Source organism: Ziziphus jujuba, chromosome 7, assembly GCF_031755915.1.
Source record: "Ziziphus jujuba cultivar Dongzao chromosome 7, ASM3175591v1".
Taxonomy (NCBI): Eukaryota; Viridiplantae; Streptophyta; class Magnoliopsida; order Rosales; family Rhamnaceae; genus Ziziphus; species Ziziphus jujuba.
Genome location: NC_083385.1, coordinates 10,596,168 through 10,608,376, shown reverse-complemented (window position 1 = coordinate 10,608,376; position 12,209 = coordinate 10,596,168). Strand labels below are relative to the sequence as shown.

Here is a 12,209-nt window from a genome sequence, read left to right as displayed (position 1 = left end):
CTTGAATGTAAAATTTCACTGTAACAAAACCATGTTGCATCAAAGTAAAAGAAGGTCATTCTTCACAAAATGGCTGCATAAAAGTCAAAATGGATGCAGCTAAAGCGCCTCTTTGTATGCCTGAATATCGTGGAAAAATAACTTTTGAATCCTAAAGCTTAGGAACATGTCATGGGCAGTAAAATTACAAGATTCATTTCTCCTTCAAACTGAATACCCGTGTAAAACCATCTCTTCCTCTTTCAGACTGGAAATTCTAGCATTCTCACGGTCTCTCCTAAAAATCTTATACAAAGGAGTGTAAAACAAACAACACAAACCGAATGGAACTACCATCATTGAAAGAAGACCTTGTGACAAGGCCAAGGCCTCCCGTGCTGACCCTTTAACTGGATCAATAGATTTTGAATCATATCCGAACATCTTCTCTGAAAGGATACCAACCAAAGGAGCAGCAAAAGAAGAAACTGATCCCTCAAAAGCACGATCAAATGCATAAATCATGGTCCGGTGTTTGATAGGGACGACCTCAGCAAACATAGGTCCATTCGCAGCAGTACCATTCCAGCTAATTGTCAGACCCATCAGCAAGAGTGTGGTAGAAAATGCATAATAGCTACTAGTTGACTGTGGAATCACTTTAAGTAGGAACCATGAGAAGGGAATGCCCATGAAGGCGCTGAACTGAGCGCACATGGTACGACCTGAGTGAGGATAGGTTTGTGATATCCGATCTGCTATCAGTCCTCCTAGAAGGGAGCCCATAGCACATCCAATAGCAAAAAGACTAAGGAGTGCTGCAGTACTATTATGATCAAAACCTGCAAATAAGATTACACGACATCACACATCATGCAAACAAAAGAAAGAGCACCACTGAACCAAAATATTAACAGTATGAGTTGTCACTAACATCTAATTACATTTTCTAAGAAATTTTATAATTTTTAAGGTGGATTTTGAACATGGTACAGAGTAAGTATAAGTTATTGAGGTCTATGGAAAAGACTGTAAGACACTGTTTTCACTTCTAATTGAGATTTGTGTGTAAAATACAAGCAAATACAGGAATCTGTGATCATGCTTACCAATTAGTTCAAACCACATGGTGAAGAACACCATGGCAGTCCATGGAAGCGATCCAACAATGCCCTGCAAGACAATAACTTGAAATGTTTGCACTTTCATAACAGATTTCATGGCTGTCCAAGACTCCAGCCAAATTGATGCCGCACTAGCATTGCCTTTTTCTATTAATTCATCCCTGGAACAAAAAGGTAGCCAAGTCACCCTAAACGACAGAGTTGGTAAATACATCTTAATGAAATCTTCCCACCGAAGTTTCTATTTCCCACGCAATTTCCAAGGAAATCAAAATGTCGATGAATGTGATCTATATATATATTTAACTGGCAGTTCAATTCTAAAACTGAAAGCAGAATCATAAATACAAAGAAAAGAAGATTCCATTACCTCTCGTAACTCTCGCCATTATTATTAGTGATGTTAGTTGTTTTCCTTGGGTCAACTACGAACAAGAAAACAAGGAATCCAATTGTTGCACTTAATGCTGCCATCATAATGAAAGCAAAACGCCATCCAGGTAAGCCCCAGTATTCCTGACCAGCCATAATAGTCGCCAGAACACCACCTCCTATCCCACCTAAGGAACCGACAAGGCTTAACAACCCAAATCCAGTACCCCTTACACCATCCATATAGCTATCAGCTATAAAAGACTGGAGTGCTGGTATAACAATCGCCAAACCAAAACCATTCACTGCTCTCCAGAATGCAACTTGCAAAAACTGCTGGCTTGCACCCACTGCAGCAGTTGATAAGGCCCAGCAGAAAGTACCCATAGCCAAAACCGTAGGGCGATCATAGTTAAGTACTAACACACCCGCCAGGGGCGATGAAATTCCCTGCACAAAGTTCCTTATGAATGTGAGGTAACCTAGATCAGATGGCCCAGCATTGAACGCTTCACTGACTTCTTTGTAAACAGATGGGAGGAGATTTTCATCAGCACGTTCCATTATAGCAGCCATGTTGATAAGAATGAGAGAGAGAGAAACACCAAATATCTTTCTTGCTCTGCTCGAAAGTAAATGCATGGCCAGGATACGTAAGAGATCATCATCCTATGTAAAACTCACATAAAGATAAAAACTAAGTGGAAAATTTTGAATTACACATTCTTGCCCTATAACGTTGTTTAGAATCAAGCACAGACAGAAAATAGCCTCAAAAACAGCGAAACCATGTCAACAAAGGGCATTCCATTGAAGTTCATGTTCCAATATTTGTTGCATATAAGAGTTTATTGATAAAAAATTTGAATAGCTTTATTAATTAAAAAGCAGTTCATAAGTCTCCAGCTGGTTCACACATCTCAGAAGCCAGCCTGCAACCATATATTTCTGCACAATTTTGTAAGTAATCTGCTAGCACCTCAATATGATGACGATTCTATGTTTTTGGATAATACTATGTATTGTGGGATTCGTTTGGCTTTCTAACATAGTTGGAGTACCGTCCAGGGGAACAATGTTATGCATTCACTCCCAAAAAAAAAAAAAAAAAAAAAAAAAAAAAAGGAACAATGTTATGGGAAAGTTCCACGTGCCATTGATGGCCATTGCTATTCTAAAGTTGCCTAAATATACACTTCCTCCGTCCCTCCTTCAAAAGTCAACTACCATAAGTTCAAAATTTTCCATGGAAGATGTCCTTCAGTTTCTTGACCTTTCTGCTCTATAATCAGTGGTTCGGATATTTTCTTCCTACTTCAAATTTCTGTATATAATATGATATGATAGGACTAATCTCTGGAAGTTATCGGGAAAAATCAAAAATTGGTTTCTCAGTCAGCCATGCAAATCTGAAGTGGTCCAGAATCCTAACAAGTTTGGAGCCGAAGAAATCAACAAAAAAGGAACAATACTAAAACATTGAATCATGAAAAATAAAAAATAAAAATTCCAACACACATCCATTACTATTTTATTAAAATAAAGAAAAAGAAAAACAGTTGCCAAAACTGAAAGCTAAGAGACAGAATTATGGGACTCTACCTCATGGCTTCCAAACTTCTGGAGAAACGAGGCTTGATTCGAAAAGAAGGAGCAGGGTATATGGAGGCCCGATTGTGGCCCATAAACACAAACCAAGATCCTTCCCAATCCACACCAGAACAACTCCTCCTCACCTACAGGTCCAGCTTGGACATGACACCGCATCTATGGCGGATCTGGAATTATTACCCACTTGACCTCTCTCTCTCTCTCTCTCTCTCACTTGCCTCGGACCCATCAGGAATTTCACCATTTTGAATATTCAAATCACCCCTCCCACATACACTTGCGTTTCAGAATTATTCTAATATAATATATAAATATAACATAATATTAATATAAACAAAATCCAATAGAAAAAGATTGACATTTTTTTTTAATTTTTTTGCGTTGTCTTTTTCTGTAGAATATTTGTGTAACCGATGACCGCGTCATTTGGGTTAACACTATACGTAGGTGGTGGGTTTGGATGGAGTTTGTGAATTTTAAGGTCGTTTTCAAAAAGCTGTTTTGTTTTCTCAGCTAAGTGGCTACTTGAGATGATGTGGCAGCGACTGTGGTTATATCGAGGGTTCAGAAATTAACGCGTGAGGCTTGGAATTTGATCTCTTTTTTTATTTTTTCGTTTTTTTGGTAAATTGCTTGGAATTTGATCTAAATCCACATTATTAGCTTACCCTTATCTTTTTGACCTTTGGACTCGGATTTCTGTTCGCATATTTTATGTTGGTTCTCATTTTTTTGCTTTAAAGTCTTATTAGACATCGCTATAGTTTGTGAACTTCTATGAAAATTTGTAGGCAACAATTGAAAATTGTCTATCTTTTTTCAATTTGGGAAACATGTAAATTAATTTCTAACTAATTCTCAAGCATGAAAAGAGGGGGAAAAATTTATAGTTCAAAAAGCATACTATACTTGTTTCTTTTGTGTGTGTGTGTGTGTGTGTGTGTGTGTTGGACTATTAGCATTATTGATCCCTACGCTGTGTTCACGTTTGTTTAGTTCATCGCACATTTTATAATTTGTAAAAATTAGATTAAAAGTTGTTTTATAGATTATAATATAACAAAAATTAAAATTTAGGACCAAGATGCCGTAAAGAGTTTCAAAATGTTGGTGCAAAATATGAGTATGATTGAGAAACAAAGAGTACTAATAACCATTTTCCTTTTTTTTTTTTTTTTTTTTTTTGTTTGTTTGTGAGAATGAATGGATGAATGTTTCTTGTGCTGTTGATCTATCGAAATGCCGGACACTTCAGAATCTAAATATGAAATATGACCCGGCCCAATTATTTTTATTGGTTCTTATACATACCCAACTCCTGGTCTCAGTTTTGCATATACAATCTTCCAAAGCCCAATAATGTTAGTTGTTGGACCAAAAATAATAAGAAATGGGTTATAGTTGCTGTTGGGTTTAGTCGACGAGTCACTAAAACACAGTAGTGTATATGAATCTTTTGATAAACGTAAAGGCGAAATGACATACAATCTTTATAAAATGAGCTTAAAAATATTTGCTAAGGAGGTGTTGATCAAGTGCAACACTATAGTATTGCATGCTAAATAGAAAATCAATAAGTTCAGTAAGATGAATTTTGACTAGACATTTTGCTATGTTTTGAGAAATAATCCATGTCAAAGATAAAAGAGAAGAGGATTATTATTAAAATTAAAATTTGTATAATTAATTAATGACCACTATATATAGGGATTGAACTCAAACAAAACTGGTCAACCAAAACAAAATTAAAGAAACTATACCATTTTAGGGAATTGCATTGCTAAAACTCCAAGTATTAATGGTTGATAAAAAAGTCTATAAGAAAAAGCATGGTGCCGTACAAAATGTAGATATAAAGAAAGAAAAGTCGAATCCACGTGAGGGTTATGTCCAAAAACTCATTTTCGGATATTAACAATAATAAATGAATACTCATGGCCCTCGCTGGCATAGGACTTGGATTAGGACCTGTACATTGTTTTTAGACACTAGACTCCACCAAATCCTTATATCCGTTTTACAACTTTTACCATTTTCTGAAATACATCATCATTTGTTTCACAGCTGAATCATACAAGGGACAACTCATTCGAAATTTATTGTTAATCTACTTTATTTTCAATTTTATCATTTATTTGGGACTCTTAGGTGAGAAGATTGTCTTAGGCGTCTTAGATCTCCGGTTCGAATCCCTTCACTGGCAACATCAAATATAAATATAATATATATATATATATATATTTGTTCATTATGAAACTTTTTGTTTTGTTTGATTGAAAGAAATTATGAAACTTCGAAAAACTACTTTATATATGATTTCTATATTTTTGTTTTTCATTTTTTATATGGACTAGAAAAAGAAAAACAAATCCGACGTGAATTGTATGATAAATCTACACCATGCAGGTGGTTGAAACTTGAAAATGATAAAACAAAATGCTCGTGGGAAGAAAAAGGATTAAAGTAAGATAATAATTAATTAGGGGATTAAAAAATTTGGGAAATTTGATGAAAGCTGTAATGACAAAGGAAATGCTTTGAAGCAAGCGATGGAGCCTCCACGTGGTCTCTTGTACCAGTGAAGACCCATTAGCATGAGAGAGAGAGAGAGAGAGAGAGAGAGAGAGAGAGTATCTGCATTCCCCATGGAAAAAGAAATAAAAAAGCACGGCCGCTGGGACCCACCATAAAGGACATCGCATGCGTCTCTGCTCCCTTCGCTAAGAACCGCACGTGCGGCAAGTCCTTTGTTGCTTTCATGGCTTTGCCAGCTTGGGATCCCGTCGCACTCCAGCTTAGCTGGGTCCGCACGTGCTCTTCACCACGACTTTAAAGACTTTTTTGTTTTCCATCGCGTTTTTGGTGAGAAAGACTATTTTTTTTTTTTTTTTTTTCCCAATGTAAACATCAGAACAATAAAAATCATAAAATAATACCATCCTTCGACTTCACATTTCCTCTTCGTGTTTGTCTGTTATCTTCTAAATAATTTAGCACCAATAATTGATAATCGCTTTGCATGGCTGGATAGATTGAGCGTATAATCGCTATTTTGCCAAGCCAACTCATATATATATTTGTATAAATATATTTTTGGTTTGCCCTTTATAGAAAAAAGCTATTTGGCGGAATATTAATAATTAATGCAATAATTGAAACATAGAACATGTTATTTATTTAGAGATTATAGTTTTACCTGTTATAGGATTGTAAGTTGAAAATAAAAGGTGTGGTTGGTTACAAAATAATAATAATAAAACAAAATAAATGACTCTATATATGAGTTGTAAAATAAAATGAAATGAGAATTATCTGTTTTATATGTTTCTATATAGTTTGAAATATAAATATGTACTAAATTAGAAATATTCAGAACATAATAATCCTTTAAATTTATACGTATATATGAGCGTTTCTCCACTAGTTTAATTTTATGTACCATAATTATGCATATTTTTATCATTTTTTATATTAAAAGTTGAAAGATTTAAATACGAATTATTATCTAAAAAAATAATAATTCTTGCCACTTAATTGTTTTTGTATAAACTTATTTACATACCATTTAATTGTTCTCATGTTAATTTGTCCGTATAAAAATTAAAAATTGAAATAATAAACATTGGTTAAAATTATAGTAAATATATATATATATATATATCTTAATCAATTGAATAGAATAGTGATTATCTTTTTGTATTTGTGAACAATGATAATATAACGACATAGTGGTAAATAAATAAGCACAGAATAAAGATGACAAAAATTCATCAACTAGAGCAGCAGCTAAAGGATTGGGTTTAATTACAAAACTCACCGTTTAACCATTTTGCTGAAAGTGGAATAGACGGATCACGCCTCAACTCATGGCATGGTTGGCGATGAGCTAAGCCGCTGGTTGGGGTTGAGCCAAGCCGCTAGATTCCTCAATTCCAAATGCAGACCAGAGAGAGTGAAAAAAAAAAAGAGGGGGACCACATTCACGTGTTGAGAACTCTGATTGACACGTCAAAGGCGTCAGTGGTCCCCGGCTATAAGCAGGCTGGGGTTGTTTAATCACATACAGGTTTTTCTGTGTCGCACGTGTGGAGCCGACTGACCCCTACAAAAGTATACCAATGGGACTGTAACATGATTTGAATGCTAGGACTTTGGGGTGCGGGGAGGGAAAATTCGTGGGCCCCACACCGTTCTCGGCTTGTTTTTTGTCCATATCTGTACCGTTCAAACTGAACATCACGTCAGACCTACCCCAAAACCCACACAGAGAGAGAGAGAGAGAGAGAGAGAGAGAGCATCTTTCATTCGTTTTGATCATCATCGCTAGCTGGTGAAAAATAAAAATTATATCCCATGCATTCAAGACCACGCCAGATTCAAAGGAACCCTCTTCATAACCGTTCGATCGGAAAAAGCATTGGGGTTTCTTCAACTCTAATAATCGAACGATTGTGGAGTGAAGACTCAAACGCTCGTATAACGAGACCACCAGCCAATTGGACGTTGTTCATGTTGGTTATTAATTTAATCATAAACCTCATAAATACTAGTTTTTAGGGACCAAATCCACGACCATAGTGGCATGTCTAAGTAAATTGTGCACGAATAGAAGGCTAGATTATTATTATCACACAAGTCGGAGACATAAATTAGTGAAAAATTAAATGCGACTTTAGGAGCACCCAAAAGAAAAAAAGAGTAGCAGGACCATCCTAACCTAACCTAACCTAGTCTAAACTGGGATTGGCTTTAGGCTTCTTCTCAATCTCATCGAAACCATTTGTCAATAATGAAGGCAGACATATATCACTAACGGGACCCCCATCATACATACAAACAAAAGGCAAAATAACATACAGTGTTAAACAGTGCACCCAAAAATACTTCTTTCTTTCTTTTTTTCTTTTTTTTTTAATTTTCTTTTTTTATGGAGCCAAATCCATTTATGGGAGCTTTGTTTGACTGGTCTTAAGTTAGTATGGCTTATCTCCATCTCTCTATCTGTCTGAGGAAGTGAAATTGATAAAAAAGTGTCAATTTTCATTTGATGTGATATGGGGCAAGGGTTGGGTTTTTAAGCATTGTAGTTTGTAGCGAATGTAAACTGACATATTTATTTATTAAAAATTGGAAAACAAAATGGAAAAAAAGAATATTAATAAGGCATCAAAGCAAAGCCGTATGGGTGTGGTGGGTTGGCATGGAAGTCACCTGTTCATGTCGCTCGCTAGTTGCCGCACTTATAGAATTTATTTATTTATTTTTACCAAGACCCTGAATTTTGGCTCTCAGAGAGAGAGAGAGAGAGAGAGAGTGTGTGTGTGTGTGTTTGTACACATACTACCCAGCCCATCCATGTGCGTCCATCAATGAATACAGATCCAATACCCGCTTCTATGGGTCCTTTTTACAATCACTAGCTGGTAATTTTAGCTTCATATTTTTTTATTTTTTATATTTTGCACCCATTAAACGTCCCACATGTAATTTGTGGGATATTATCTTAATTTTTCATAATTACTTTTTTTTTCTTTATTTGATTTATTTTTGTCTTAGAAATTTACAATTTGCAAATTGAGACGCAGGCTAAGTGTGATAAGGAGAGAGCAGCATATTTTCTTCTCATACAAAACTTGAATAAAGAAAAGCGTTGTGGTCGTGAGAAGGGGGGGAGAGAGAGAGTAATTTTGAGCAGTGCAACGAGACGGCCTCTTCTCCTCTCCACACAACCAAGATTTTAGAGAGAGAATCTAGAGAGAGAAAGAGAGCTGGGGTTTGCTGCGATCAAAACATGACGGCCGGTGGGTCATCGGGAAGGTTGCCGACGTGGAAGGAGAGAGAGAACAACAAGAGGAGGGAGAGGAGGAGAAGAGCTATTGCTGCTAAGATTTATACTGGTCTTAGAGCTCAGGGGAACTATAAGCTTCCCAAGCACTGCGACAACAATGAGGTCTTGAAAGCTCTTTGCGCTGAGGCTGGTTGGATCGTCGAAGAAGATGGTACCACCTATCGAAAGGTTTGTTCCTTTCTATTTTTCTTCCGAATCGGTTGCTTTTGAGCTTCACTTCTTGTTCTGTGATGGGGTATTTCGTTTTTCTAATGGGTGTTTATTTCGGTGATTTTGAATTTGGATTTCCGCTCTTTGTTATTTTGTAGATCTGCATGCATGTTATAGTAGACATGGTTTTCCTTGTTGGTTTTTGTCCCTTTTTTTTTTTTTTTTTTTTTGCCTTTGTACCTCGTCTCGTTTGAAAATGCAGAGTTCGTTGTTATGATATGGAAGTTTGATCTTTTTGCAAGCAGTATGAAGCTTTTGATAAATTATGTTGTCATGAAGCGTTTGATAAATTATGGTTCTGGGTTTTATGTTAAATCCATTCTTTGATCGAAGTTTGTTGTAATTTGATCTTGGCGAAATCACTTGACAAGAACAGGGGCTTTGAGCTTCATGTGGTTGTTTCTTGTCATTCAATAAGTTGATCAAAACTCTTTGTGCTTATTTGTTTTATCTACTATGGTTAGTTTATTCCTTGAAATGTGAATTTAGGTTTGATTTTTCATCTCCAATATGAAATAAATCATGGGTTTACAACAGAATTAGTCTTCTATTATTCTGGTTCTTCTATGGGATAGGATCTGACAAACTGAGGGTGGTTTCGTCATCCTGGTTTCTGTGTAGTTTTGTTGTGTTTCTTCTCGCTTGTTCCCTTTACGCTGGTCTTATGGCATTCTATGATGAGCAATACATTTTATACTATTTCTTAATCATGTGCTTTATGTTTGTTGACAGTATGCGTATAATGTATTTTTCTGCTTTTAGCATAATCTGATACAAAATGGAAAGCACTATAATCTTATAAGCTCCATTCTGTATCAGCATTCTGTTTTGCATTTCTTTTTTCATGCATAGAGTCTCATCCATTTATCTAATTTCAGTAGCTACCTCTTATACAGGGATGTAAACCACCTCCAACTGAGATTGCGGGCACTTTAACAAATATCAGCGCTTGCTCCTCTGTTCAGCCAAGCCCACAGTCCTCATCCTTTCCAAGTCCCGTTCCATCTTACCATGCCAGTCCATCATCATCTTCCTTCCCAAGTCCAACTCGTTTTGATGGAAATCCCTCGTCTTATCTTCTCCCATTTCTCCGTAACATAGCTTCCATCCCCACAAATCTTCCTCCGCTTAGAATCTCCAACAGTGCCCCAGTTACCCCACCTATTTCTTCTCCAACTTCCAGAGGTTCAAAGCCAAAGCCTGATTGGGAGTCCCTTTCCAATGGCTCTCTAAATTCTTTGCACCATCCTTTCTTTGCGACGTCTGCCCCTGCAAGTCCTACTCGTCCCCACCATCTTACGCCTGCAACGATACCGGAATGTGATGAATCTGATGCTTCAACTGTGGACTCTTGTCGCTGGGTCAGTTTCCAGACAGGTGCAGCCTCAGCAGCCCCTCCTTCTCCAACATTTAATCTTATGAAACCAGCTGTTGCTCGGCCAAATTCTCTCCATGGCACGGTTAATGGCCATGGAGGGATAGGCTGGGGTGGCACTGCAGAAAGGGGGCGAGGCGCGGAGTTTGAATTTGAGAGCGGAAAAGTGAAAGCATGGGAGGGTGAAAAAATTCATGATATAGGAGTTGATGATTTGGAGCTTACACTTGGTAGTGCTAAGAATCGTGGTTAAAGCACCCCACATGAAGTTTTAGCTTCGGAATCTATGCAAACATGAGGCTTTGCTTCATGTCTACCTGGATTTGGCTGTGCATTCTTAATACTACTTTTGGTAGCCATGTGGGAGTGGTATAGCTTGGGGGGTCTACTGTGGCTGCTGCAAGTATCGGAGACTTCAAAAAATTATAATCGTGCATCTTTTCCTTCTCTAATATGTATAGTTTACTTTCTTTTTCTAGTCATTACAGTAATACTGAATTCGTTAAGCAAAGAGCGAATTTTCAGACAAGCTTCATATGGAAAGCAGTAAGTCTCTCAAATCCTTCTTGTGGGTGGGCAAAACTCAGGCTTGTGAATTGGAAGGTTATTTTCTTTCTTTCCCTTGATTATCTTTGGACCTTCAATTCTACATTGATCATAGTATCCTTATAAAAAATTAGCAGGTGGGATAATCTCATACGCCTCAAGAGATTATTTCTTTTCTGGTTTTGGACCAAGCAGTTTAATGTATCTTTAAACACTAGCAAATTATTTAAAGGTAGTTTTTGTTAGATTTCGTTCAGGGGAAAGAACTTTTTTTATATTTGTTTTTATAGCGATCTATGTCACAAATCTGGGAGCAATGGATAACATTTATTATTTCTTTCACAGTTAATGGTAGGCAGTCTGGTGTTAATCCGTTTGAGAATGTTGGTCTTTTGTACACGATATATGCTCTAAACTTCTCACTAATTATAAGGTGTTTACAGGATCCGCTTTTAATCACAATTTGTAACTAGATATTCCAAACAAACAAGATGGGATGGATCAAAATTAAATTAAATTAAAGAAAGTGTGTGATTTTCTTAATCAGTTGGACCATCTCGTGCTTGTGTCTGAAAAGAAGGTTTGGTTTTCTTTATCCATTTGATATATGAAAGTGATACTGAACTATCTGCAGCTGGTTGGCCTTTTTGTGGGTCGTGGGTCAATAAAGCATCTGGGAATGAAGCCTCAAGGAGGGCCCCTTCCCATGTGATATGCGTTTCTTAAAGGCATGTGACCTATGTCATTCTTGATGTCTCAGTGTACCCAACTAATCCAATTGCTTATCGTTTCCCAATTATTAGTCGATATGCTTTTACTGCATTGCCCCTCCCCCAGTCCCTTTCTTTACTAATATAATGTTCTTATAGGGACTTCTACATGATATATAGTCAGAAAAACCAAATAAGTATTATGTCAGAGAAATATCGTCTCAGTATCTGTGGTTAAGTATTGTGGTTCAACAACTTTTTCGAGATCAAAACAAAAATATAATTGTAGGCTGTATTAATTTTAGTTCAATTAAACTAACATTTAAACCAAACCTGAAAGGTGCCAGACAATTGAAGAGCATAAAAAACATGATAATGGAAGTCATAAAAAAATTCACTTCTATCAAAAAAAAAAGAAAAAAGAAAAAGAAAAG

The 12,209-nt window shown here is 36.6% G+C and overlaps 2 protein-coding genes across 3 annotated transcripts; one reads left to right on the top strand and one right to left on the bottom strand.

The window, feature by feature from the left end:
* Position 1: 1 nt before the first annotated feature.
* LOC107424810 (uncharacterized) lies at positions 2-3,450 on the bottom strand. 2 transcript variants are annotated; one of them, XM_016034671.4, is made up of 4 exons: positions 3,078-3,450; positions 1,474-2,144; positions 1,089-1,264; positions 2-821 (listed from the first exon to the last, which is right to left on the bottom strand). In XM_016034671.4, the coding sequence occupies exons 1-4, from the start codon at positions 3,240-3,242 to the stop codon at positions 205-207; spliced, it is 1,629 nt and encodes a 542-aa protein (XP_015890157.3). In that variant the 5' UTR covers positions 3,243-3,450; the 3' UTR covers positions 2-204. The 2 variants fall into 2 exon arrangements, with proteins under 2 accessions (XP_015890157.3, XP_015890158.3); XM_016034672.4 differs by having other exon boundaries at positions 1,474-2,097; positions 3,078-3,323.
* A 4,854-nt stretch (positions 3,451-8,304) lies between these two features.
* Positions 8,305-11,407, top strand: LOC107424842 (BES1/BZR1 homolog protein 2). The gene is made up of 3 exons (XM_016034717.4): positions 8,305-8,509; positions 8,672-9,102; positions 10,041-11,407. Exons 2-3 carry the CDS (start codon positions 8,878-8,880, stop codon positions 10,770-10,772), a joined length of 957 nt encoding a protein of 318 aa, XP_015890203.2. The 5' UTR covers positions 8,305-8,509; positions 8,672-8,877; the 3' UTR covers positions 10,773-11,407.
* The last annotated feature ends 802 nt before the right edge of the window (positions 11,408-12,209 follow it).

What these genes read in the sequence shown, in the direction of transcription:
- LOC107424810 (XM_016034671.4), bottom strand. Translation starts at nt 3,242, where the DNA reads ATGCGGTGTCATGTCCAAGCTGGACCTGTAGGTGAGGAGGAGTTGTTC. An exon ending in AGAAGTTTGGAAGCCATGAG is followed by an intron (nt 2,145 to 3,077) that starts GTAGAGTCCCAT and finishes AGTTTTACATAG; the next exon opens with GATGATGATCTCTTACGTAT. An exon ending in CATGTGGTTTGAACTAATTG is followed by an intron (nt 822 to 1,088) that starts GTAAGCATGATC and finishes TCTTATTTGCAG; the next exon opens with GTTTTGATCATAATAGTACT.
- LOC107424842 (XM_016034717.4), top strand. Translation starts at nt 8,878, where the DNA reads ATGACGGCCGGTGGGTCATCGGGAAGGTTGCCGACGTGGAAGGAGAGA. An exon ending in ATGGTACCACCTATCGAAAG is followed by an intron (nt 9,103 to 10,040) that starts GTTTGTTCCTTT and finishes CCTCTTATACAG; the next exon opens with GGATGTAAACCACCTCCAAC.